The sequence below is a fragment of the Pelecanus crispus genome, chromosome 1 (genome assembly GCF_030463565.1).
Source record: "Pelecanus crispus isolate bPelCri1 chromosome 1, bPelCri1.pri, whole genome shotgun sequence".
Taxonomy (NCBI): domain Eukaryota; kingdom Metazoa; phylum Chordata; class Aves; order Pelecaniformes; family Pelecanidae; genus Pelecanus; species Pelecanus crispus.
The window spans coordinates 206,351,483-206,378,767 of NC_134643.1; the positions used below are offsets into that span (position 1 = coordinate 206,351,483).

General features: G+C 46.0%; 1 protein-coding gene across 1 annotated transcript; it reads right to left on the minus strand.

Annotated features, from left to right (window-relative positions):
• Positions 1-723: 723 nt before the first annotated feature.
• On the minus strand, positions 724-27,285 carry FGF9 (fibroblast growth factor 9). The gene is made up of 3 exons (XM_075705066.1): positions 27,009-27,285; positions 20,199-20,302; positions 724-969 (listed from the first exon to the last, which is right to left on the minus strand). The coding sequence occupies exons 1-3, from the start codon at positions 27,283-27,285 to the stop codon at positions 724-726; spliced, it is 627 nt and encodes a 208-aa protein (XP_075561181.1).

Here is a 27,285-nt window from a genome sequence, read left to right on the forward strand (position 1 = left end):
AATGCTTACAGAGCCTAAAGCTTCCAAAATGCCTATCTGGCCTGTACATATTTCATTAAAAATAAACTCTATATAATAAATAAATATATAAAATAAATAAAATGTTGCCTTTGGAATTTCTATAAATAAATTTAACTTTTTATTTTTATTTTTTTTACTAAGAGGTCTTTGCTTTAAACTCAGTAGGGTGAGACCCAGAGAGCGATTAACTGAAAAGTCTCTTGTTTAAGTAAGACTGCACCCTCCATGCCTTTGTAAAATGCAGCGTACACTTGAGCAGGCCACCAGCCAAAAATCCTGATGAATCAAAGTATGGCAGCTATGCTGATATATGACGAAGTACAACTGATCAAAAATTTAAAAGCGTGTCTATTCCCCAGCATGCATCAGGCCTTCCTCCTCCTCCTCCCCTTGGCTCCTCTCTCTCGCGCTCTCACTCCCATTCATCCTCTCCCTTTCTCTCTCTCTCTCGCACTCACTCTCTCGCGCTCCCTCTCGTACTAAATCAAGCGAGTGGGCATAGGCTCTCCTCCAGGAGGACAAACCTTTAAGTGCAGAACAAAATCAGCATGTTCCATCCAAGCCTCCATCATACATTATGCATGCGACAAAGTTTGGCAACAGTGGAGCTGATGTGATGACACAGCTAATCAATAAGAACCCACCGCATGAAACCTTTATAGTGGTTACTTTTTAAGGGCTCAAGTGAAGGAATTGTCTTTGTCAACTTTGGCTTAAAATATCCTTATATAGTTCCGGTACTTTCTCAGGGTCCACTGGTCTAGGTAAAAAATGTGTAAATTTTTGATGCCGTTTAGTCCTAGTCCCTTCTCTCGGAGTCCCATCTTTATTTAACGCAACGTAGTATCGTCTTCCAGTGTCCACGTGTTTATATAGATTTGATGAATATGTATTATACCAGTTTTCTTCAAACTGCTCTCTGAATACACACTCCTGGGTTAATTTTTCCTATGGAAAGAAAAGAAAAAGCAGTAAGGAGGTAGATAGCCACAAAAATAAGCTATTTTTAAAAGAATTACTATTTTCACAGCTTGAAATCAGTACTTCCTTGCCTAATTCGTAAAATGAATTGTTTCAACATTCCCAGTTTTAGCTAAGTAAAGCTGTATTGCTGGGTACTTCATTAAGCAGTCACAAGGGTGGATAACCCTATGTGAAGCAAAAATGATTCTCCAAAAGCCTTGTTGCCCAAATCAAAACAGCAACAACAAAACTGAAAACAGATATTTTAATTTCTGATCATTCCAAAGCAGCTCACAAGACATTACTGGACTTGTATAATTAATTGCTTCAATCGTGAGTGCAGGCATTTGAACAAATGGACATAAACAAAGAAAACTAGAACTGGCTTGCAGGGCTGTAGTACCATTTAGGGCCTTAAAATCTCTATGTCCTTTCATTGCATGGAGAACTTGATGCATTTCTTTAATTTAGAAAGATACAATTTACTACCCTTCATTTGGTTTATTATTTGTATCACAGAACCACAACCCAAGAGACCTTCAAACAGGAGCACAAACCCCACGTGCTGAGACGAAGTTAGGTGAAAAAACTCCTCCAGGCTTGCTTTACTAGGGTTGTCCTCGTGTCCTGTCCTACTGACAGGACCCACTGAAGACATCAACCATTCATCAGATCCCCCTGCCACAGACTCCCACTCCTTCCAGTTCACCCACTTATTCAATCTGTGTCTACCCCTCTACATCCTTTTGGTCTAAATAGATGGGGTTTGCTTAAAAAGCAGCCCACTAATAACCAGATTCTTTTTAGGAAGGGCTCACACAAGTGACTGAGCAAGAAGACTTAAAAAAAGGTGATGAGCTGTAGCATGGCAGAACTGGTGGAAAGCTGGGAAAAATAAGCCTGGAAACAGTCTTTTCAGCTGGCACAAAAAAATACAATAATGATAGTTTAATACTTTTTTTCTTAACAAGATTTCTCACTTGAATAGCACTCACATCTACCAAACTCAGCTTCCAGCTGAGGATCAACTTCTAATTATTACAAAGCTCCACACAACACAGACTTCTGGGCATATGTTTGACAGACATTAAATCTTAAAACAGTCCTTTTAGATAGACACACAGAGAAGGGAAAACAGAGACGAAGGCCCAGATGCAGTAAAGCATTTACAGCACCTAAGCCATAAATGAGTGCCTGAACACAACTAAGGAGCCACAGCCCAAGCTCCAGTGTCCCCAAAGAAGCCACCATCCATGGCTTAATCCAGGAGTTTCCCAACACCCACCATCAGCGAAGCTTGCAGCTTGCCCTGGGGCTGCAGGTGCCTTTGGGGCCACCTCTGCTGCTCGGGACTCGGCTCACAACCCTTTCCTACACCGATGTGCTTCAGCCCAGATGTTTTGCTGCTGCTTTGCACAGCAAGCATGCTGCTCCCGGGGTAGAGCTCTGCAGGCAGGTGGGATTGGGGACCAGGGTCCCAGCCATGTCCAAGGAGCCCTACGCACCTTACAGGAGTCACCCAGGAACCATCCCACGTGGGGAGAGCAACTCCAGCATATATGGGGAGAGCAAGTCAGCACCCCTCTGCACCCCTACAGACTGGGTACTGGGCTGCAAAGCCAGGGTCCTTCTCAGTGCCTAAAGGTTTGGGATTTGGAGGTTTCTTCTAAATTCAACCTGTGGCAACTCCAATAGGCAAGAAAGGCAGCAAGCAAGCAGCTTCTGACTTTCTGATGCGCATTGGGAACCTCTTCACCCCTCAGGAAGGAGAAATCCGCTACAGGACCAGGGGTGGGACGTTAAGCACCTCAATATTCACTACAGCAGTAGCTGTGTTCCTGTGTGGACCTGTGTGGCTGCAGCCTGCACAGTCGCAGGAGCAGCCTGTGGCATAGAAGAAGATGGCAGTCCTATCCCTCGCACCTCCTCCTGCAGTTCAACCAGGAGTCTTCCCTCCCTGTGCATCCAGCTGAGCAGCGTGTGTGGAAACATGAGTGCATGCACAGGCCGGCTGTATATAACAATTTTTTTTAGAGGTGTTTCTGACTAACATTTTTAATGTGCAAAGTAGCTCAAACACAGCAACACTCCATACTCATTATTGGGAAAAGAAGCACAAATCTGTTTATATTAAATCCTTATCTATGGGCCAGATCCTGCAACCTCCTATTGATAGCTGCCTCTATGTCCTTTGACAGCTAGAAACTGCAGCAGTAATGAGTATTACTGGACCTCAGCATCAGCTGAAAGTTAGACACATTGTAGGCTGAGGCTGTACAAGGGGTCTATGACAAACTATTATCAAATTTATTCAGCTGCTATAAAGATTATCTTTAAGTAGAGCTTTCATTAGTGTTTTATTTTGCATGAGGTTTAAAATCACTTTGCTCGAAGGCAGAGGCAGATGCTAAGGGGTATTATACGCTGGGCCTATAGGTCCATGGGGAAAGAGAAACTAATTCAAATTGTTTTCCTGCTCTCAGAAGGCAACAGGATCACATGACAAGCACTGCAGAAGCACTCCCTGCTAAAAATAGCAACATTTTAGGAAGATATTTCAGTCCTGTCTTGAATTCATTAATTATTCACTTCATCTGCATTTTTTTTAGCATCATCATAAATTTCTATCTTTGCAAGAACAGTACTTCCCCATGCCCTGAAGGAGAAATTTTAAAATAGCCTCTCCTTATCTGGCAGGTTTGATGGATCATGACAGTGCTGTGGTACACTTAACTAGCAGACCTTGAATAAGGGGGTTTGCATTGTACTGCGCTCTGGATGAGTTCAATGGATTTCAAGCTTACAAATTCAATCTTTATTTTACAATCTTATCCTGTTTTTACTTTTCATCCTCTTGCAACACAGTTACATCTCTTTTGTCCTTCATCAAAATTCTCAGAAATTCATGTATAGACAGGAGGCAAATACTTCAACATGAACTTGACAGAGCAATTGGGACACAGGTTCAGATTTGTAGGGACACTAATAATCACACTTTCAGAGAAGTGAAATAATTTCTTTATAAATTTACGAAACCGTTTACTTCTAGGACACCTAGAAATTTGGGTTGTAGTCAGACCACTGGAGTAAATCGGTGTTGGTGACTTTGGATCAGGCCCAGCAAATAATGTGGGGACCAAAATCCCAGCATATCCTTCTTCCCATGCCCTGGGAGATCCTTATGATAATGGCTCATCTAGTACCACAACAGACAGAAACCAATATCCACTAGGATGGTCATCTATGTACTACCACAACACTACTTAACACTAGCTTACACTCACGTTTTGAGCACACATGCCTTTATTCAAGCCAAAAATGAGCGTAATAACAGGGGTGAGGCTGGTCCATCCTGCCAACAAGCACCTTCTTGCCTCACCAGCTTAGGATGGGAAAGTCTTGCTGAAGCCAACTCTCCCAGTATGGGAAGGAGATGGTGTTTCCTGATCACAAGTGGCTTGCATTTCCCCTTCTGGCTGTGACTTTCAGAAGGTCCTTGTACGCACAGTTGAAAAGCAAGATTTAGTTCTAGAATACAGCAATTTTTCCATACTGTTATTCTAGCAACTGAATTCTCTATCATATTGCCAGTGCCAATATTTCCTTGCCCCATACTTAACATCACTAGACATCTTTGCTGAAGGCTGACACAAATACCAAACATACCCAACAGGAACAGCTATGGAAAGTAGCCTGCATTCCTGTGAAAGGGGAGGCTGCCTGCCTGATCAAATCATTTAGTTCAGGGGCCAAATAAGGAGGTGACCTCAAAATTATATAAATCAGATGTTGCACCACATACCACATGTTTTCTATGATGACTGTTCATAGAGTATTCCACTACAAAGTGATTGATTCTCATTTTACTACATTTCCCACTTTACCTGTTTTTTTTTTTTTAACCTGTTATTTAACTCCAAATGTTCAACCTTGCAAGGTCCTGCACCTGGGTTGGGGCAACCCCCGATATCAATACAGGCTGGAGGGTGAAGGGACGGAGAGCAGCCCTGCGGAGAAGGACTTGGGGGTACTGGTAGATGAAAAGCTGGACATGAGCTGGCAATGTGTGCTCGCAGCCCAGAAAGCCAACTGTACCTGGGCTGCACCAAAAGAAGCATGGCTAGCAGGTCACGATTCTGCCCTTCTACTCTGCTCTGGTGGGACCTCCCCTGCAGTACTGCCTCCAGCTCTGGGGCCCTCAGCACAAGAAGGACATGGACCTGCTGGAGCGGGTCCAGAGGAGGGCCACCAAAATGATCTGAGGGCTGGAGCACCTCTCCTACGAGGACAGGCTGAGAGAGTTGGGGTTGTTCAGCCTGGAGAAGAGAAGGCTCCAGGGACACCTTGTTGCAGCCTTTCAATATATAAAGGGGTCTTATATAGAAAGATGGGGACAAACTTTTTAGTAGGGCCTGTAGCAATAGGACAAGGGATAATGGTTTTAAACTAAAAGAGGGTAGATTTAGACTAGATATAAGGAAGAAATTTTTTACAATGAGGGTGGTGAAGCACTGGAACACGTTGCCCAGAGAGGTAGTGGAGGCCCCATCCCTAGAAGCATTCAAGGTCAGGTTGGACGGGGCTCTGAGCAACCTGATCTGGTTGAAGACGTCCCTGTTCATTGCAGGGGGGTTGGACTAGGTGACCTTTAAAGGTCTCTTCCAACCCAAACCGTTCTGTGATTCTAAACAATTGAATTGTGCAAATATGCACATATCACAAGGGTGGAAACTCAAGACAGATTTAATTCAGAAGTCTGCTAATGCCTGGTCAGTGCTAGCAAGCCCAGAATCCTTTTCCCTTCCTACATTCTCCACCATCTAACCAAGGAGAAAAATAATTATGTTATCCTATTTCCAAGTAGATCGATTAAAAGTGAGGTTGTAAATTAATGAAGTAGGTAGCTACAGCCATCACAATGAAAGATTTGCCAGCTTGCTTAAAAATAGATATCCCTGTGAAGCAGCTAACTGGAAATAAGTGGAAATACATGTACAAACTGCATGTACGCTGCCCAGAGAATGGTTTCATGACTAAAGAATGGTAAGACATTTATGCTGCTTAGTAGTTGAAAGCACAGACAGGGTCCTGTATAAAACAAATCAATATTCTTTTTTCTTTTAAATAACCTTACAGAGCTAAAACTCCAATTTATTTTGTAACCTGACAAAAGGAAACCTCTTCAGACCATCATTCCTAAAATCACAACAAATACATTTCATGTCTAGCAAACTATTCTGTTCTATGCCATGGATAGCTTTCCCTTTTGCAAACTGCTACATTGATTCAATAGAGACACTTCACAAGAAAACACCTAATCCAGAAGTCCAAACAACTATTAACAAGAAGTATATCTGATGCAGTCAGCACTTCCCACATACCTGCTGCACGTTATCACCCTGTTAATCCACCCTGTCTTAATGAAATCATGTTTAAATATATAGTCACCTAAATAAATTCATGCAAATCCCTCATTATGGCTATATGACGTTAATAAAAACTGCACACGTAGTGAAGAGAAACAACAATGAAAAAAATACTATTCTCTTCCAAAGTGGTTTTCTTTGCTGTTCTGCCTACAAACACACACATTTTACATGCAGTTGGCCCTTCCCATGCTGTAATGCAAACAGCTTCTGGAACATAAACATTCAGCTAATAATTAACATTCATCCAGAGTTGTCAGAAATAAAGGTGTAGTTTAGCATTTGCCGTGGTGGTGTCTGATCTCCCATGCTAAGCCTGTTAGTCTCCAGCTGAGCGGACAACCTCCAGCCACAACGAGAAGCCAAATACCAGTGTCCGAGCAGCGCCACTTTCCTTTCCAAGTGAGACAGCAGCGCGAGGCAACCCTCCACACTGAGTGTCTGACTTGGTGAACGTCACAGAATTTTCTTTGAACAGTTTCTCCAAGCAGTGTTTTTTCAGAATGCTTTTTGTTTAATGATTTGACAGAACATGGAAAAAAAGTCTGCAAAAAGGACTGCCTGACTTTTTTTCTTTGTGTTTGTGTCAGTGCTTCTCCACGAGCACTTCAGAAAGACAGCAGGAAACCCTGCAGGGCCAGAAGAGAGACGAAGCAAACAGCCAGGCACCCACGCTGCCACTCACATGCGTTTCATATTCCATGGCACTTTTTATAAGATGAGGGAAATTAGGCAGGGTGTCCTGGCAAAACCACAGTTATGCAATTGCACTCTCCCTACCTGAGGTCACCTTGTACTTTCACAGAGATGGAGTATTCATCTTAGTTTCTCCTCCTAAACTTCTATTAATTTGTATAGTTTTTAGTATACATAAATCCCCACTTAACAAAAAAAAAAAAAAGGTGTGACTGTTCTGTACTGCTGCCACGGAGCAGTTATGAGAGTGCTTAAAAATTAGCATCGTTCACACAAAAAGCTTGTAAAGTTCTCAAGACCCGGCAGAACCTGGTCCCTCTGGGAGCATTATCGTCAAAGTCGCAGTAGCTACACCGATACAGACATCGTGCTGCTTCCATGTCCCGATGAAGGCAACAGAAAAGCAGAGCTTCCTGAACAAAGCAAGCAGACTTCAGCATCAACAATAAAATCCCCGGAGACTGTTAGTGCAGCAGGGATTTCATTGCTTCTCTCTTTTGCCCCATTGCCCCTCTTTTTCCGCTCCCACGCCCTCCAAACCATCATGGACCTCCTCTGGAGGGACCAGACTGGGATCCAGCACTACACTGTCCCAGGGCTGTTTACAGAGCTCTTCTGACATGAGCTGCAGGAGGATGAGATGCCAATTAGGCCTCCATCCATTTTTGCCACTGCCAAATCCACGGCTCTTGGTTTTACTGATATCCACTCCTTTGAGGTTTCAAGTTTGCAGCATCTGTCAAGCTTTAAGCATGCCCTCCCTGGCCACGAAATCATTATAGGAAGAGCAACCCCACTGTGCCTGAGCTCGCATCTGCCAGCACAGGCTGCCTACCAGCAGCCATGCTTATGTCCATAAAGGTTTGATTTAGATCTGCCCAGCCAAGTGCATTAGATGAAAACTCATTTTCACCTAAATGCCCAGGGTCTGCCCATGCTGCTGTTGGAAGTCATGACAAAGCTCCAGGGGCAGGCTTCAGGCCACGTAAGCTGTCACATTGCCATTTCTCTGGAAGCTGAAGAGCTTCCTTCTCCACGCCACAACGGAGCAGGACCAGAATGAAGTCAACTCTAAAAAACAAACAAACAAGCAGGTGTGCTCCCCTCCCTTCTGCGCCAGCAGGACTGGGCCCACACTGTGCCATTTACTAGTTACGCTTCTGACCTCTATTTTATTTTTGGTTTCCCTGGCACAATCAAAAACTGCAGTCATCAATGTTATCTAAGCATCTAATTCATAATGCTTGGCTGAACCCTTCCAACAATCAGAAAGCAAGGTGGTATGCAATCTGATACAGGGGCCGGAGCCAATTTTTAAAGAAAACGGGAGAAAAGTTCCTATCAGCTTAAATGGAACTTGGATCAGGCTTGCGATGATAAAAAGGCAACAGATATTTTAAAACACTAAAAGAACCATTTCAGGCATGCTCAGATTTACTGAAAGCCGTAACTTGACCTACCCCAGCTCCCCACTCCACAAATTCTCTTCTATCAAAAGACAATGGGTATGTCAAACCAGGGCTGTTATCCTACAGCTACACACATGCTCTTTAGCCTGAAATACTAGTTAAGCTTTTAACTGAGTAGAGATTTTTAACTAAAAATGCTTTCCTTAAATACAACTCAGAGCATAACATTAAAGCATAAATAATATTATTAAATAATAATAAAGACAATTTAATAAGACAGAAAAGGAAGGGAAAATAATAATAATGATAAAAGAATATACAAAAACAAGTGATGCACAATGCAATTGCTCACCACCTGCTGATTGATACCCAGCCAGCTCCTGAGCAGAGGCTGCACCCCCCCGGACAATTCCTCCCAGTTTTTTTGTTCAGCATGACATCATATGGTATGGAATATCCCTTTGGCTAGTTTGAGTCAGCTGTCCTGGCTGTGCCCCCTCCCAGCTTCTTGTGCACCTCCAGCCTCCTCGCTAGCAGGGCAGTATGAGAAGCTGAAAAGTCCTTGACTTAGTGTAAGCACTGCTCAGCAACACCTAAAACATCAGTATGTTATGAACATTATTCTCATGCTAAATCCAAAACACAACACTATACCAGCTACTAGGAAGAAAATTAATTCTATCCCAGCCGAAACTAGGACAAGCAGCTAAACTTACACGCTGAAAGAAATTGTAAAGTGGGTGACAAAAAGTACTTAATTTGCATGAGTCTCTACACTGAGTGAGTACCAACCAAGGCCAGCATTTCAAAGAGCTGCTGCTGAAGAAAACATGTCACGTTTGCCCCCAGCAGTGCTCCTCCGTTGGCAAACATTCCTCATAAGCGGTCTCTCCAGAGATGACTCTTTGGACACTTCACCCATTCCTTTCTTAGAGGCAATCCCGCCATAAAGTAACGGATCTAGATACACCATTTTTAGTATTTCACCCTCTGAGTAGGACAAAAAAGATTTCCCTAAGATTTCTCAGAAAATCCACATATCTTTGGTGCTGCTATGCCCTCCCTCAGGTTCTCAGTGATACAGCTGACCCAGCCTTTGGGAAACGCTGGAGGAAGTCGGGTGGCTCTGCTCCTCCATGAGCCCCCTACTCCTCACACACACAAGACAGGCTGTGGAGCCTGTCTTTCAATGGGTCAAACTTTAGCCATGCAGTTATTTCAGCTTTGATGAAAGAAGTTGTCAATCTGTCCAAAAAAAAAAAAAACCAAAGGATATGTAATAACAACTGCAACAGAATTGGTGACTGAAGAGCTCAAAGACCAGGCACTTGGTCTACCAGGTACCAGCAGCACATGGACCTTCCAAAGAATTCAGATTTTTAAAGTATAAAGGAAAAAAAACCTGATGATTTTGTTTAAGCTTTACAACATTTGTATTTTCTAAAATGACTGAAAGGATTTTCCTGAAGTCTTCCCCAATAAGTTTCCTGTTCTGAGTCCAGATTATACACTAGATGCTGTCCTAACAAAGGCATCAGCAGGCCAAAATTCCCTTGCTATTCAAAGGCAATAAACATTTACATGTTAAAAGTAAGACTTAGATTGCAGACTCTTACAGGCAGGAACCCTGTCTAGATTTAGGTTTTTAAAATTATGAATACAGTAGAGCTCTTACCTTGATTGGGGTCTGCTGACAAAATCATAAAATTAATCAGTGGTTTTACAGCAGCAGGTCCAATTCTGCTTCCATTAAAGTCAGTGGCATTTCAACCATAATAGAATCAAGTCAAAATTTCTCCTGAGTCACAGTTACAGTGCCTCCGTAATTGTGTTAAATTTGAAGAGTAAAGTTTAGCAGATTAAAGATGCACAGCCTGGGCCAGACCTCAAAAGCATGCAGCATCCACACCAGAAGCCAAGTTTTCCCTCAGCAGCAGTCATAGAACATGGATATAAAATCTGATCTTCAAATGAAAAGCAACGGCAGAGGTCTGCCTTTATAAAAGGAATGAAAAAGAAACCAAAGGGCTTTATAAAAGGGGAAAAAAATGGATTTGCACTGTAACAAGCTTTATTTCTGAAGATTTTTTGAATGTAACACAAATGAACTGCATAACGCACATCACCAAATCAGCCTGAGCACATTCAAACTGCAAAGCAAATCTCAACCTAGACAAAATCCCTAATGAAGTCCCCGCAGGGCAGACTCTTTCTACTCTGTCTTTGAAAATGATGAATGGTAAAGTGGGAAAGAGTGCCACGTTCACATCCCACTGGCTCCTGAGTCAGAAACAGAGCACATCAGATCTTTATCTGATGCAGCGAATAATCCCCAAGCATATCTCAGTATGCCACTGCTGATGATGCTCTTTTAGCCTGTCACTTCAACATAGTATTCTCAGATCAGCTGAAGATGCTGAACCTTTTCACACCTCCATATCGTTAACACAGCTGGCTCCAGAAACATTCAGGGCTGCAGCAACTGGGGAGCTACACAACTGCAAAGAAGTGAATCTGAAGACATTCAAACTGAACATGCCCAGCGCTCGCTGGGGAGGATTCAAGTTTGCGATGCAGTCTGCCACTCTAGCATCTACCCATTGCCAACAGCACCATACTCAATCCCTCTCCCATCCCGCACTGCAGCCAGTTCCTCCACTGAGCGCTAGTCCTTACCCAAACAGGCAACAAGCCAGTTCAGGGAGCTAAACCGGCAGAGAAGCATCCCTAAAAAAAAAAAAAACCAAAAAAAAAACCCAAAACAAAAAAGGGCCAGCTTTCTTCTGTGGCTTCAGATCCCTAAATTAGCCTCCTGACAGGTCAGATGAGTGCTGGTATCGGAGCAAGGAAGGAAGCAGAAGCACGCAGTGGAGGCAGGGAACTAGGCCTGCCCTTTCTGGTAGGGGGTTTCTGTAACGTGTTAAATCACCTTGGCTGCCTCCTCAAGCAGCACCTCTAACCTCCCATTTTTGAAGGAATACAAAATTCCAGACAACTTTAATTAGGGGAAAGCAAATCATTAAATTAAGGTTCGAGTAGGGTCTGACTTCACCAAAGCTCAGCTTTATATACACATATATATACTTCTCTCTCTCTCTCATTTATGTAGGAGACAGTCTTAACACTTTCCTGTCCCAGGCATACAGTGAGAATCCAAGTTCAGCACAGAACTGCAGACCAAGGTAAGCAGATCACTGAGGGTTTTCTCTCATAAAAAATCCTCAGACCTAGTAAGCATCTGGAATGAAGTCTTCTGAGGAAAATCAAAGACCTAAGGAAAAAGTGTAGTATCTATCCCACAGGACACTACTAGCAGGTATCCATCTTTGGTGACAGGTGTTATAGTCTGTGAAATTCTGATTTAAAAAACAGACTGAAGTCTTAGTTTAGTAAGAGCCACAGTAGTTCCAGGTTCACACACAGCTTTCTCCCAGATTACCCAGTGTTAAGTGTTTGGATTCACCTACCAATTCTTCCTATACCAGTATCCACATCTCAAAAGACCTTTCTTTTCTACAGGGTCCTTCATACCTTGCTATCATGTTGCTGACTGGGTTTCAGTTTCTGGTACCTGTGAGGAACACCATTTAACACTACCCAGCTTTCCGCAAGGCTGCCCATCCAAATTCAGAGAGAGGTTATCTACAAAGGTGAAGTAGATGAGGTTGTAGACAAATCTTCCCAAGTAACTAAAATTTCAGGGCTTTTCTCAGACCTATGCCTTCCACAAAAAAAATGTCCACAATTACAAAGCTGTTTCCTACCATACAGTGCAGAGAGAAAGCAGTTTATGCTTCATCTCCCACCTCCCTGCAAAAATTCCTCAGGCCAGCTCAAGAATCTCACTTCCTCATGACCTGAAAGTTCTTCATTATCCAGCCTAAGCTTTCCTGTGACCCATTCAAACCAATTTGTTCTTGTCCTCTAATTCAAGGACTTCTTTTCGCTCCTTGGCATTAAACCTCAGTGTATTTAGAGGCCAAGAGCATACCCCGTCAGTTTTCATTCTGCAGGCTAAATAAGCCAAGATCTTTAGACTCTATCATTTGATAGTTTTTTCATCCCTCTGATCATCCCATTAAGCCCTTTCTGCACCTGTTCCAGCTTCAATTCATCTTCTTTAATACATGTAACCATAACTGCACTTGCATTTAGAATGGATCCTACCAGTGCCATATGCAGTGGCACCAACAGAGCTCTCTGTAAGGCCCACGTGTAAATATTTTGGGCACTTCAGGTCACCAAGTCCCTTCTGCGAGGCAGCCTTCTGTGGTGAAAATACTACCCAACTTTGCAACATCTGCAAATTTCAATAACACGCTACTATTTTTTTTATGACAAGATGTTTAATGTCCCTCATAAAAATGAGGAATAAAACCAGCCCAAGGACCAATCCATAAAAACACCACTAACAGCTTCACTCCAGTCTGATACTTTTCAACACTCCCCACTGCTCTCTTCTCTTCAGTTCTTTCACCATCCATCATACAAGTCTCCTAACACCCATTTTACCCACTGCAGCAAATGATCTCTTCCACTGGGTCATACCTAACACAGCCCTGCAGATAAGTGCAACCGTAATTCCCATTTCTAGAAAAAAAAATTCCTACCAAAAACAAAATGCTAGGCTTGCCTAAAACTATTCATCCAACTTCAGTACAGTCATCTTGCATGGACTTTCAGGCCCTCCTCTACTCTTTCATTCAAAAGTGTGTTCCAACGCCCCAAGCACAACCCAGGTCAGATTGACAGCCCTGCAGCTTCCTAGGTCATGCCCCTGGCCAAACACAAACCAGGCGGCCAAAGGTCCACAAACACTCGAGGCTGGCAAACATCTGCATTGCCTCAGAAAGAAGCAATGCCTTCCTCTCCTGGGCTTGCTCCCACCTGTGCACCACATCTTGCAGTGACCTGGAGGGGAACCACTATGGCTGAAGGTTGGCCAGATTGTTTTCCAGTTCCCTGCTTCAATTCACCAGGCAGCAACCAAAATGCTTGTGGCAGCAAAAGTGAGAGGATGGATGGTTGGAGGGAAAATAGCCACTGCTTTTAGCAGTGGTGTCAGCTGCCTCTGCTCCCTTCGTTCACCATATGACAGGGAATCCCCCAGCCCTGTGTTACCACCCCAAGGAGTCTATCAGAAATACTGGCTAGCCCAGTTAGCAGCCACATTCCGACTATATTGCATTTATACTCCTGCCTGAATACACCATGTTTGTAAAGACTCCTGTTCTCTTTTCATTTATATAGTTTAAAAAGTTTTTGCCTTATATTTTAGTATATGTTTCAGGGTCCCAGTCAGCTTTATTGCAGCAATTCCCTCTTTATCCCTGTGCTTCTACACCTCTAAGACACGTGCTTTTCTGCAACCTGCCCTTCTCCCATTCCTCGCAGACCCTCCGCCAAGCGCCCATAACCTATTAGTCTCCAAATCCTTCCCGGCAGTTTCACCCTTGCTGGGATACCATTTCCACAGGATTTCTGCATCTCTGACAGTTTCAAATTTCCTTCACATTTAGAGCCATAAGCACCTTTTTGAACTGGTCCTCCAGATCTCAGAGTTTGCCCTTCAAATTAGCTACAGGCCTGCTTCTTCCAACTGTTCTGCTTAAAGCAGATTTACTCAGGAAGAGATGAGTCGCTGTTACTGCTAAAAGACACCATCAGGTTTTTGATCATGGGAGTGCCAGGTTTTCCTGAGCTATGCTGCTCATGCGGAAAGCCCAACTACTCCTCACAACTCAGCCGCCCAGGAACTGCCCTCTGCCTCTCCACCATTTGTACCATTTACCAAAAGGCACTTTATTATTCTACACACAAGCAGAAGGGTGTTAAACCTGCTGCCTTAGCCATTGTCCCTCCTAGGATTTGACCACTCCCAGCCTAGAAGTCTGCGCCTTCACTCAGGGAAACTGCATTTAATTCTCCATCCAAAAATCGTTGCGTGCTGCAACCATCCTGTGAGTTTCCAGGCTCACCTCAGCCACAGGCACTTGCATGTACACTGATGGACAGACAATCCAGATTATTTAAAAAAAAAAAAAAATCAACCAACCTGAAGCATATGGAATCACTTTAGATTGGAGGGGTTTAACACTAACAGGAAAGTGTGAAATATACTGCAGGGTAATTTATTTATCTATCCTGTTCTTAGATATCTGTAGTGACTATCTACTTGCCCCAAATGCTGTTCCCAACATGCACCTTCAACCTGTTTTTTTCTTCACGTTGTTTCTGTGCACCTTGACCTACCATTTGAAGGGCTGAACAATTCCCTTCCCTTATTTGCATGGGAACACAAAAGATATTTTTAGAATGCAGCAAAACAAATCCTTACCTACACCAAGCAATTTTCAGTAAACTATGAAAAACTGTCCCTTTTTCGTCAAAAAAAAAATTCTGTTTACCCGACTTTGTAGCTGCATAGTCCTTCCAGGACTGTGGGGACCCAAACAAAAGCACAAAACACTGCAGGTGCAGCCCTGCTGGGACAATAAAGAGGCATATCATCACCTCCCCACACACTTACTGGGAAAACATGTTTCTTCAAGGACAGTACTCCTTCTCTCTCCTCCTCCACCCTCTCCCCAGTAGTTTTAGGAGCAAAAGGCAGGTTTAGTGTCCCAAAAACATTGGAACAAACAAGTTTTCAGTTAATTTTTTGAAGGACAGCAACTTATTACCCTGTTATAAGCAGTCCTAAATCTCACTTTGCTGCACACACCTGTAAGTCTGAAGCCCGGAGGTGAGGAGCCTCCCTCCCTGGCTCCAGATCTGGGCTCTTCGGCTCTGTCCCAGCTGCTCTGTGGGCACATGAAGCCTCTCTCTCTATCCTCCCCTCCCCTCGCCTTCCAAGCACTCCTAGCCCTCTCCCCCTTCCCCAACAACTCCACCATCTCCACTCCTGCCTTCCTCCTCCTCCCCTGAACAGCTCCCCTTGTAGCTGCTCCAGATCTTCCAACTTCCAATTTTCCTCCTGAGCATCCAACCTGAGCTGCCTTTTGCCACCTGCCAAGGACACAAGGAGCAATGGAGACACCAGCATTTCACAGAATCATAGAATGGTTTGGGTTGGAAGGGACCTTTAAAGGTCACCTAGTCCAACCCACCCTGCAATGAGCAGGGACATCTTCAACCAGATCAGGTTGCTCAGAGCCCCATCCAACCTGACCTTGAATATTTCCAGGCATGGGGCATCTACCACCTCTCTGGACAACCTGTTCCAGTGTTTCACCACCCTCATTGTAAAAAATTTCTTCCTTATATCTAGTCTGAGAAGAGAAGTGGGGCAGGTCCTTGTCCATGGGAGATCGGTGGGGCAGGGATGCGAGCAGTGGGACATAGCACAGGTCTCTACTGCAGGAGAACCCAGGACAGCGAGGGCAGCTGAGGTGAGGGTGTCCCATGGTCCTGCTGCACTCAAGGTAGCACAAGATTGCCTTAGAGGACAGCCTGCAGCAGCCCGCAGTGCAAGTAATGGGCACCCCATGGTGTGGGTGCTCATCACTGCCTGCCACGTGGGTGCCAACTCTTGATATTCCCCAGGACAGCGGTGCAGGGCAGCGTGAGGGTGGAGATAGCCCGTGAAGGCCGTGGGACTAATCAGAAAGACCTCCCTCACTCCATGGTATGGCACCGAGGAGCACAGCTAAGACACATTTGTTAACACTCTTGCCGGAGATGTTGGCAAGAGCCATTTGGCACTTGGGAAGGAAAAAGGTCTTCGTGTCTCGTCTTAACACCCTTCCGGTCCTATCTGTAGTCTGGATTTTTCCTCCTCTCCAGTGACAAGCACAGGAGCTGTTGTGAAACGTGATGAGTCATAGCTGCAGGCTGCAAGGGGAAGGCAAGGTAAAGGGAGAGCTGGAACAGAGCGAGATGGGAGGGAAAGCTGCTGTCACTAACCAGCCTCTAAGTCATTGCTGCATAGCTACCACCGGCTTCTCTGCAATACCACATACACATGCCTTCAGCTTTCCCTGGCTAAATCCGTGGGATGAGGAGGAACTGGAGAACAGCCACCCTATGTTAAACATTGCTGCCTGAGAGCAGCACAAGAGTCACTGTGCGCTTTTAACCAGAAGATGCAGTAGAAACTGCCCCTGTAATGGTGGCAAGTTGGGAAGAGTTTGTCAGGCAGCTAATCTAGGAGGAAAGCAGCACTTTGAAAAGGCCAAGAGGAACTTGTCTGGATCAAGATACGCTGAAACTGCCTTTACTGTTGCCTTTCATGAAACTTGGCAGCGATCACCCATCCTGGCTGCTCTGCTTCGCCATATGTCCTATCTCCAGTGGCACCACAAATATGCTGGGAAAAATCTTCCTGTGCCAAATGTTTCAAACACAAATATAGAAGGATAGAAGTCTTTTAGGTCACGGATTTGATTTACACCTAATATCTTTTTCATGCAGTAATTTGAATATAAATGTGATAGTGTCATAGACACAGGGCATCTATTCTGGCACTGTCAAGTGCTGCAGTATTGAATGCCTGCAGAAACACACCTCCTTAGATCCCCAATGCTGATGTAGAGCAGGAACAGGTATTTCTTAGGTTGCTATTGAGTTGTGCATGGGAAACAGTTTTCCCACCTTAGAAAACACATTCACAGCCTCATAAGTGTACAAGCTCCATGACAAAGCTGGTGCTATTCACAGCCCTTAGTGAAGAAACCAAGACAGAGAGACCCACCTCCCAGCACAGGCAGCACAAGGACAACTTGCTGGAGCTATGGAACACTTCAACTCAAGTGACCACTCCACTTAATTCAGGTGAAAAACTTGAACCTCAGTCTATCACATACCAGTCTTGAAACAAATTTCAGTTAAACTGATCTTCTCTCTCGCCAGAAAGATTATTCTCTGCTGGATTGTGTCTTGCTTCTGGTTCAAATTGCAGCATTTATTCCCATCAGAGAACTTCGTTTTCAATTAACTGCATTTTTTTTGACCAAAACCAAAAGCAAAACACTGTCACTTAAAAATGTCTAGCCAATTCTACATGAAAATCTGCTCTGAGGCCTGCTTATCTCAGTGTTTCTATGAGAGCTGACAGTTGCTGAAATATAGGCACTAGGATTGCTAGTGTTGACAAGGCTTTAAAGCATCATCACACTGAGTAGCCATTAGAGGTTATATTTCATTGGAAGTAATGTAATTCAATTACCATCACTCTTTAGCATGTCCCATCTCTGGAGGCTGACAATAAGCCATATCATCCATCAGATTTTAACCTGAACTTTGCATGCTGGCCCTATAGATTGCCAGTTCTCCATTATGAATGGCTTCATATTTTTAGTGTCATTTCTTAGGGAAAAGAGGTTATCCAATTATATTGTACATCCATCTGCCTGCCTGTCTGTCCTTCGTTAGCTTTTCAACCAGTTTCAATCAGGAGGCAAAGGTCTTCAAGAAAATTAAGTTCCTATCAGTTTTGTGACTAATCAGAGGCAGGGTAAAGAAGAGAAATTATTTGCATGTCCCACTTGGGAGTGGTGAGCTATGTAATCCCTGCAAACTGACAATCCGGTGAGCATGGACAGCTAACAGTCTCTTTCTCCGTGCAAGAAACACAAAAGGCTGGGGAATTTGTGTTACTGCAGGGACAGAAGGTCATGGAGACCCATGTCTTGGACTGTGAGACACAAACCCCTAGGAAAACAGACTCCTTTACAACTGCTGTTCATGAAACACCTGTTTTATTAACACAGTGAGCTTAGTAACTTACGAAGAATTTCTTGTGCATATTTCTTCAGCAAAGAATGTTTTGAGTAATTCACTCCAACAGTCAAACATATTGCAAACCCAAAATATAAATTGCACAGAAAAGCGATGTAACATTTGCTTTCCCAAGTCTATGCGTTTAAACTCTACCACTAACCAGATTTTCTTTTTCTGAATATCTGAAGTGTAGATTAACTGATTCACTATGTTTATCTGTTTAAACGATTACTCTTACTGATGATTATCAACATTACTGATTCATATTACCACTGTTGTTCTGCCTTTTTGCTGCCTAACTGAACCATAAAAGTACTCATGACTTCACCAGTTCTTTATGCCATTCATCAGCTGCACAAGGCTTGTGACTTACGACAACTTACTCACTCCTCACAGGCAACTTGTTTGCATCTGTCATTTTATCCATTCCCTTTCTCTCTTTCTCCCCATCCTTCCAACCTTTTCCTCCTCCATACTGCCATTTTTGCTAAGTCCCTTTTCTTTGGCCTTTCCCACTCACTGGTTCTCACCATCCCCCCCTCTCCCATGTCCACACATTCTGCATTCCAGCCTTGCCCCTCATTCTACCACCTCTTCTTCTGCCTCCCACATACACTGTCATGATCTGTACCTTCTGGTTTCCTCCTCTAGCCTGCTCTTTGCTCAGAAGACAGTCCCCTCCCCCTCTCTACCTTCCCTCTCTCACACAAAATGTTACTGGAAAGGGATCAGTGAACCTGGACACCCCCATAAAAACACTTCTGCTGGACCTTCCTGGTCCTGCTTCCTCAGACTCCTCCATGGAGCACATATATGGAAGCTGGACTGCCCTCTTGCTCCTTCTGTTTTCACCTGCCCACTCATCACCATCTTCTCATGTTTCCTCCCGCTCTCACTACTGTCCCACTCAGCTCCTTCCCCACCCTTTTCCCAGTTACCATCGCTGCCCTCTGACACAGGTTATCTTCAGCTACACCCAAAGCCACTCGCTACCACTTTAACTCCTTGTTGAGCATCTGTCTTTGCAATCATCAGTCGACCATTGTCACCTTCTCCTCTGTGCTTCTAATGAACCCCAGTGAATACACAGCTTCCCTTCACTTTAGACATTTGCTTACCCTTCAAACCTGCCATCCTCTTCCTCAAATACAACTGCTTCTCTAGTCCTTGTCAACTTTGGAGGTTGATATTTTACTGCTAGAAGAGGTTGCCTTCTACTATTTGGGGAGCTACCTGCTCAATTTCAGACTCCCCCTGCCCACCATCTACCCAGGGCATGGACCCCAGTGTACCTCAGATGTCTCAAGTGTCCCCAGGTAAGGGTCACATCGCACACACACAAACACACGTGCACACACATATGCAGGTTTGCCAGTCTAACCCACATCTGAAAGACCAAGTTTTACTCATCCCTCACACCCATTACTTGTTCCTGCTGCCATCCCGCAGGGAACACCAGCTGAAGTTTCAGGACAAGACCACCAAGCTTCATACTCTCATTCTTATACTTTTAATAACTTTTATCCACTTCTATTTCTCATTTTCTCATCCACATATGCCATCCTTTACCTCCCCCTCTGCTTTCTTTTGTCAATTCCTAGAAAGCCTGCACACAAAAGGCAGTGACTTTGTCTCATTTTAGGTCTCTACTAAAAGGACAGATTTACAGATCTTAAAGTACATCCTTTAGTCTTCAGTGACCAGCTCGGGCCATCAGTCTCCATTGCTTGTATCTAAATTGTCATCCATCCGCATTATTACTCATTCCTCATTTTGTCACCTTTTCCCTCTCCCGTATTCATTATACCACCCACAGGGCCTTGTTTCTAATTAGACTGCAAGATACTTAAAGCAGAAACAGCGCTTGTACAGCACCTAGCACAACAGGGGCTTGTAGGAGCTATCGAGTATTTTTCCCATGGAACGTAAGGATCACGACTGCCCAGGACAAGCGGGAACTTACCGAGCCGTACAGTTCCCCTTTCTCATTCATTCCAAGGTAGAGTCCACTGTCGACTCCTCGGATGCTGACCAAGCCCACTGCTATACTGATAAATTCCAGTATACCTATAAAATGCAGGAAAAAACAAACAATGTACATGTTGTTTCCACTGAAAGATTTTTTTTTTTTAGATGCAACTGATCCCTGAGCAACAAGCAGCTATTTTCAAAGGTGTCTTCCCATTTTCAGAGTTGTTTGGAGGAAGATGAGGAACAAATGAATCTGTCTTAAAGGACGATACTTGAACAGTGAAGTCCTTTGAGTCTCTGCTAGAATGATGCATTGCAGACAGCATTGACATACCAAATTAAAAGATTACTCTCAATCTTTCTCATCATTTCTAAACACAAATCTAAAGCTCAGTCATATTCTGATTTGCACAACAAATAATACATTCAAAGAGAAAACACCCAAGTTTTTAGATTGCCAAAATTAGCAGTATTAAAGAACCTATGAAATTTGTCTAGCAAAATAAATTCTGAAAAAATACATTTGAATGCGGATTGTGAGATGAAAACAATGTTACACATGGAGCCAAAAGATCTGCTTCCAGGCATCAATGAATCAGGAATATGTGGAAAGATTTACTCACAGTATCATCTTCCAGAGGCTTGAGAAATGAAAATCCTTAGCATAGTCCAGAGTCTCACACATTTCTGTCTAGATATTAACCATCTCTCTGGTGTGTTATTTTTGACTCACCTCAAATTTGGAAGGAAAAAAAAAAAAATTCTAAACCTAAGTAACAGTGTATAAATGATTGAGTCTTCCTGTGAATGTAACAGCAAATTCACACAGATGTTTCTGCACCAGAGAAGAGTTTCTGCACATTTTGTAGAGAAGCACTGCTTCTGCAAAGCTCCTAGGTTCAGCATCAACACGCACAGTGCAGCAAGTGTCTGTATCAACTATCAGCTCATCTGGTTCTGAGGGTTTGGGGTTTTTTTGGCAGCCTTCCCTGCAAATTGCTTACCTCCTTCAGTGAGGATGCTACCAGCCAAACCTGCCTAAGCCTAGAAGTCTTGTGGAAAAAAATGGAAATTGCTTCCTACTTGGGAGCATTCGTGTAAGACGGTAATGATCTCACTGGAGTTATCCAGCAACATTCAGAAGCATACTGCTGTGTTATGCTACTTTCTGAACCACAAAATAAAGCACAGGGTAGCATTTTCAATATATTTTGTGAATTTTCATGTCTAAGCACACCATATAACTATTTTTAAAGCTTATTGGAAACTATATTTACATGAAATAATAAAATAACAGTATAGTACGTGTTGAGCCTCATGTGGCCAATAAAAAAGCACTTTCATGGATTTTTTGAACAATTAATTTGGCATCTCCCACAAAATAGTTGAGCACTGATCAATAACAGGCATGAATCACATAAATCTAATACAGCACAAGTTGAAGCCAATAGGGAAAATTTATAGCCAAGCTAATGTAAAGATGAAATGTATTCCCTGTAAGGGACTATTGATCATTACCTTATATATTATTCAGTACTACAAACACCATAGTCTCATTGTTTTGATAAGCCTGTTTTAAGGCCTGGGCATCTTAAATTATTCTCTGCATATGCACAAATAAAAAATACCAGGAGGAAATATTTAGTTATTATGGATTTTTTTTTTGAGGTAATAAAAAGTGGTAGCATGCTGTTTATCTGATATATGTAGTATCTCAGATACAATTGATCCATTGAAACAATTTAAACATTCCTGTTATATCTGGGCATGAAATACATCCAGATTTCTTACTAAGGCTTCTTCTGAAAAGCTCTTACCAAACTATTGTATTACCTGATACATATTACCAAGCAATTTTAACTGAGGTTAAATCTTATATTAAACGTGTAATATACCATACTACAGCTAAGTTAGTAAGTCTGGCATCTTTCTCATCAGTATAAATGTAGACTTTAATTGCTGTCCTTGTTTCAAATATTTGGGTGCATGCTGCTTAGCGTGTCAAAAGAACAAAAAAGCACTGTCACATCCTATTGTAAGCGCAGAAGATGAATTTAAGGTACTTGGCAAAGCGCATCCACATATTTGAGATCAGAATAGAGACTTGTTCATTTGAAATATTCAAAAGCCTATTCACTGCAAGTTTTATGTGCCATGCTGTTAGGTCCTTCAAGAGATTATCTGGGGCCAAGCATGCAGTCTTACACAAGTCTTGCCAGTTTAAGGATCGCATGATTTGGCCCAACACTCTGGTGAATATTTTCACTGTATAGTTTCTATAATATACAGATAGTACTTAGGACCTGAACCAGATATTAAAATAGATATTCCTCTTCAGAATGAGGCTGGACCAAACAAAATTCAGGACAGCTCCAAACTTTAAAAGCTAGAGCCCTATTTATAGCTAAAAATGGGGGATGGAAAAAAAGGAGAGAGGAAGTAATTATTACTCTACCCTTAATTGGTTTAGTGGTGGACTTGGTAGTGTTAGGTTAATGGTCGGACTGGATGATCTTAAAGGTCTTTTCCAACCTAGACAATTCTATGATTCTAAGTAACTGTGTCAGTACATGGGATGCTGAGTGTCTTCTTGTCAGACATTGAACATTTTCTTTGATGAAACCACTTCAAGGCAAAGACCCACTCCTCCACAAAGAGGTTAGGAAGAAAGTTTTGGGGAAAGTTATTCCTTACACGTCCACATCAGCCCTTCAGGCACCTTCTTCCACACGATCCAACTTTGACCATGCTGGGTGGCAGCAGGACACCAGCCTGACCGTGAAGGCCAGTCCTGCTCTCCTGCCAGGCTCACAGGAGAGAGGAGGTGGGTCGTTCACACAACGTGGAATTTTAACTTTCATCTAGTTTAGCCCTAGTGAAGAACAGGCTTACAGAAGCCTTTGCCTCGGCTTTAAGCAATGAACATCTTTGCAACTACAGGTCTTGGTGTTCCGCCCTTTGCACATTTTTGTCTTTGGCTATATATAGGCTCTCTTTGTATTGCTGGATTGAAGCAATTTAGCTTCCACTTAGCACCCTAACACACCACCTACGAATACGGTAAACAAGCATCTCTGCCAGCCACTTCTTTGTACGACTTCCCAGGGAAGCAGAGAGGAGGCAAGCGGCGGAGGACCCGCAGGCAGAGCGCAGGTCGCTGGAGCTGTGCTGCCGCGTCCTTCGCGGGCCACCATTCACCCAGGGAAGAGCAGAGGGGCGAGGCAAGCAGAGCCCTTCGTCGCTAAGGAGCTGCCGGGAGGTCGGCCCGGTGATGGGGCGAGGGCAGGGGCTTCCCCGGCGTCCCCCCGCCGCCGGCCGGGGCTGCGGCGCCCGGCTGAGCCGAGCGCTCCGCCGGGATGCGTCCCGCCTGTCGCAGCTGCCACCGCTCCGCCCGCTCCCCCACATGATGCCAATTAAGAGACGGGAGCGCAGCCAGCCACAGCCCCCCCCGGAGGCAGCAGGGCCCGGCTTCAGTTTCAGGCTCTTACAGCGCCCTTGCTCCCGCCCCCCCCCCCCCCAGCCATCCCGCATCCCCTCCCCTCTACAACGCTCAATAGCGAGGGACGCTGCGGGGGCTGCTCGGGGCCCTTCCCTGCCCCTAAAACCTGGCCCTCAATTTCCACCCCCGGGGGCCAGAGCCCTCTGCATGCATCGCACACGCACCCCCCCGCCCCGGTCTGCCGGCTCTCCCCGGAGACAGCGGGGGGGGGGGCAGCCCCGGCGCCCCGCATCCGGCAGCAGAAGCGGCGGGCGGCCGCAGGCCCCCCCCGGCCGGAGCCGCCCCCCGCGCCCTCCCCGGCGCCCAAGCCGCCCCCCCGCCAGCCCGGGAGCCGGAGCAGGCAGGGCGAGTTGGAGAGGCGGGAGGGCGGGCGGCTGCGCGGCTCCCGCAGATGATGAACGCAGCGGTTCCTTGTAGCAGCAGGTCCCGGGGAGCGGAGGTCACCTGCTGACAAGCTTTTTTTTTTTTCCTTTTCCTGCATGCTCCTATTTTTTTAATGCTGTGCATGCAGTACTTGTGCTGACGCACAGAGGCACGCCTCTCCGCTGTTACAGAGTTCCTGAATTTACAATGACTCCACTGTCTAGCAAATGCCCTAGACTAAAGGAGACTGCATCAAAAAAAAAAAAAAAAAAAAAAATTCTTTTGTCACCTAGGAGAGATAAGGCTTTGATCACCTGAGATCGCATTACGGGGGGGACCGAGCCGGGCTCTCCCGGGGAGCTTTTCTTTGGGAGATGGACATCTTGCTGCAGGAATTGCGAAATGCCAGGGCTCCCAGAACCGGGCGAGTATAGACACACAATATGGCTCGGTTTATTGTATGCAATAGGCACACATCCAACATAGCATCACAAAAGAATTACTCTTATCTGATGTCTCTCCAGAGGTGTGTGCGTGTGTGTGTGTGTGCGGGGAGGGGGATTCCCACAGGGCAGAGCCCAGAGAGGAGTTTACGCGCAGCCCCCGGGGTTTTCTCTTTGTCCTCCTTATTCCTGGAGGAAAACTTCCTTCTGACTCGTCCCCCCACAACCACACACGCAGGTTTCCCTCACACGCTCAGAGGAGACCAAGTTAGCCCGCTCTCCCCGGGGCAGCTCCCGAGTTAGGATGCAGACCTTCCCAGGATAATCAAAAGCCTTGACAATCACCAAACCCCAAATAGCATCTGCTGTTCGGTGACCTCCCGACAAACACAACAGCAATGTCACGGCACCGATACAAAAGCACCGAGATCCCTTCCCCGCCCCCAAATAAGCCGGGAGCCCCGACGCATCCCACGGCTTTGCCGTGCCCGGTCTGCCCGACCCCAGGCCGAGCAGGGGCATCGCCGGCGCACTCCACGGGAGAAGAGTTATCACAGGGGTGCATCCCGGGGAGGACAGGGCGATCGACCCGCGAAGGAAAAAATAAATCTATTTAAAGCCAAGGCGCTGCAAGGGCTGGAAGAGCTGCTGCCCCTCGGAATCGTCAGCTTCCTACAACTGCGGCTGGAAAGCCATTTTTAAAAATAGACGCCGTGAATAATGCGGTCACCGCCGCCTTGCGAAGGGAACAGCTGGCGGCCCTCCTCCGGGGGCGGCGGGGCCCCGCGGGGTGCCGGCCCCCCGCAGCCCCGGCTGCCGGTGCGCCCAGCGGCGCGGCCGCCCTACACCTGCTGCAGGCCCCGCACCGCCCCCGCACCGCTCCCCCCCACCCCCCCCGGCCCCGCACCGCCCCGCCGGCCCCGCACCGCGCCCGCCCCCGCAGCGGGCAGGGGAAACCTGCGGCTGCAGCTCGGCAGCTGTGCGCGGCGCCTGCCTGTGCCAAGGGAAATGCCCAGCACGCACTGTTCCCCCATGCCCCTGGCCGCGCGGCTGCCTAAAACACTTTCCGCACTTTTTCTCGCCAGCAAGCGGGGATGTTGCGCTCCCGGGAGAGCCGCGACGCTCCCACCTACACCCCCCCCCCCCCCCCCCACCACCACCCCCGGGGACCCCGGGCGGGCGGGCGGCGTGGGAGGGAGGCAGAGCCTGGAAGCAGCGGGAGAGTGTCAGGGAGCAGCGGCTGGCGGGGGATGGAGGACAAACCTGCGCCCATGCCAGCCGCGGCCCTCTGCCTTTCCCTCCCCCCCCCCGCGCCCTTTGGAGATCATCTCCTACAGCACCGGCATTATCTAAACAGCTTCACAAAGCAATAAAATACAGTTTAGATATCGTTCAACATCTGGCATTAAAATACGAAGAGAGAGGAAAAAAAAAAAAAAAAAGATCACCACAGGACTTTGTTTTTACGACCGAATTTAAGTGCTGTCAGGTTGGTTCACTCACAAGTTAACTCCTTCCAACAGCTGGGAGCGCGGCGAGCTAACCTGGCGTATTTTCCTCACCCCCCTCCTTAAAAAAAACAAAGAATCAGCTCATCCAGGCTGTTTGAGTTAGTTTCGTACATTCAGCCTGCCGGGCCTTTAACAGTCTCCCTGGCAGCAAAGGAGCTCCAGGCCCACTCGAGTCGTGTGCGTGTGTGCATGCCCAGGCTCCTGCGAGCGGCCGAAGCCCTGAGCCCTCCAGCCCTCGCTGCTGAGTCACAACCAGCCTCCCCTGGAAAGGAAATCCAGGGAACGCTCTTCCAAATTCCCTGCCCGCTCGACGCGCCACATAGCTCGGGAGAGGCAGGTTTTGGCGCAGGCTTCCCGGCGGGGTCGGGGTGAGCGCGGCCCCCACCTGCGCTCCCCGGGGCGCCGCAGGGCTGCGGGGCCGGGCTCGGGCGTGCGGCGAGCCCCGCTGCCCATCGCTGCCGCCAAGTCCTCGCCGAGCAGCGAAATAGGCTGGGTTTGCAATTCAAGGCAGTTACCAGGGCAGGTAATCGGCAGAGAAAACGAAAGAAAAGCCCTGGTTAATTTGCGTACAGGGCGAGAGCCACTCCCTTCAGGAAACTCGGTGAATTTTAAATTGTAGTGGTTAATGATTAAAAACCCTTTAAACTCGCGGAATCAAATCATCCGGCAGAAACGTCCTGAGCGAAAATTCCACCGCCACCGCCGCCACCTCCCAGGACGTATCTGCTCTGAAGCAGAACTTGGGGCTACACAAACATCGCTACCGAACGCCCGGCCACTTCGGCGAGGGCTCCTGCTCCGCTGCGGTGGTGCCGCTCGTGTGCATCTGCAACCCCGGGCACCCTCGTGTTTTTCCCTCGGCGGATCGGCCACCGGCACAAACCCCCCCTCCCCGCCCGCCTCGCACCCCCCCGCCGTCCCCCCGCCCGCAGTTCTGCCCCATTATTTCATCACATGACCGCTAAAGGGTTAAGGATAATACCTACCAAATCTGCTGTGGTCTTGCCTGGTTCCCTGGATAGTACCATTGGGGAAGATTTCTAAATGAAATCCAGTCCTGCAGTATAGCTGCCTCCGCCTGAGGATCCCCTTTAAATGGTCCAAGTCCGTGACCGCAGGCCCCCTGGGTAGCCCACCTGCCTCAGACTGACCCAGGTGGTCACTTAACAAAACCGGACTATCCACCGGCAAAACGGGCACATTCCCAAAGGGTACTGCATCCTGCACACCGAAATAGTTCCCAACTTCACCTAAGGGAGCCAT

Bases quoted from the DNA above. Each gene is read 5' to 3' on its own strand.
- FGF9 (XM_075705066.1), bottom strand. From the start codon at position 27,285: ATGGCTCCCTTAGGTGAAGTTGGGAACTATTTCGGTGTGCAGGATGCA. The intron at 20,303-27,008 runs GTAGGTATTATC...TGCATTTTATAG, and splicing joins GCAAGACCACAGCAGATTTG to GTATACTGGAATTTATCAGT. The intron at 970-20,198 runs GTAAGTTCCCGC...TTCTTTCCATAG, and splicing joins AAGGGGAACTGTACGGCTCG to GAAAAATTAACCCAGGAGTG.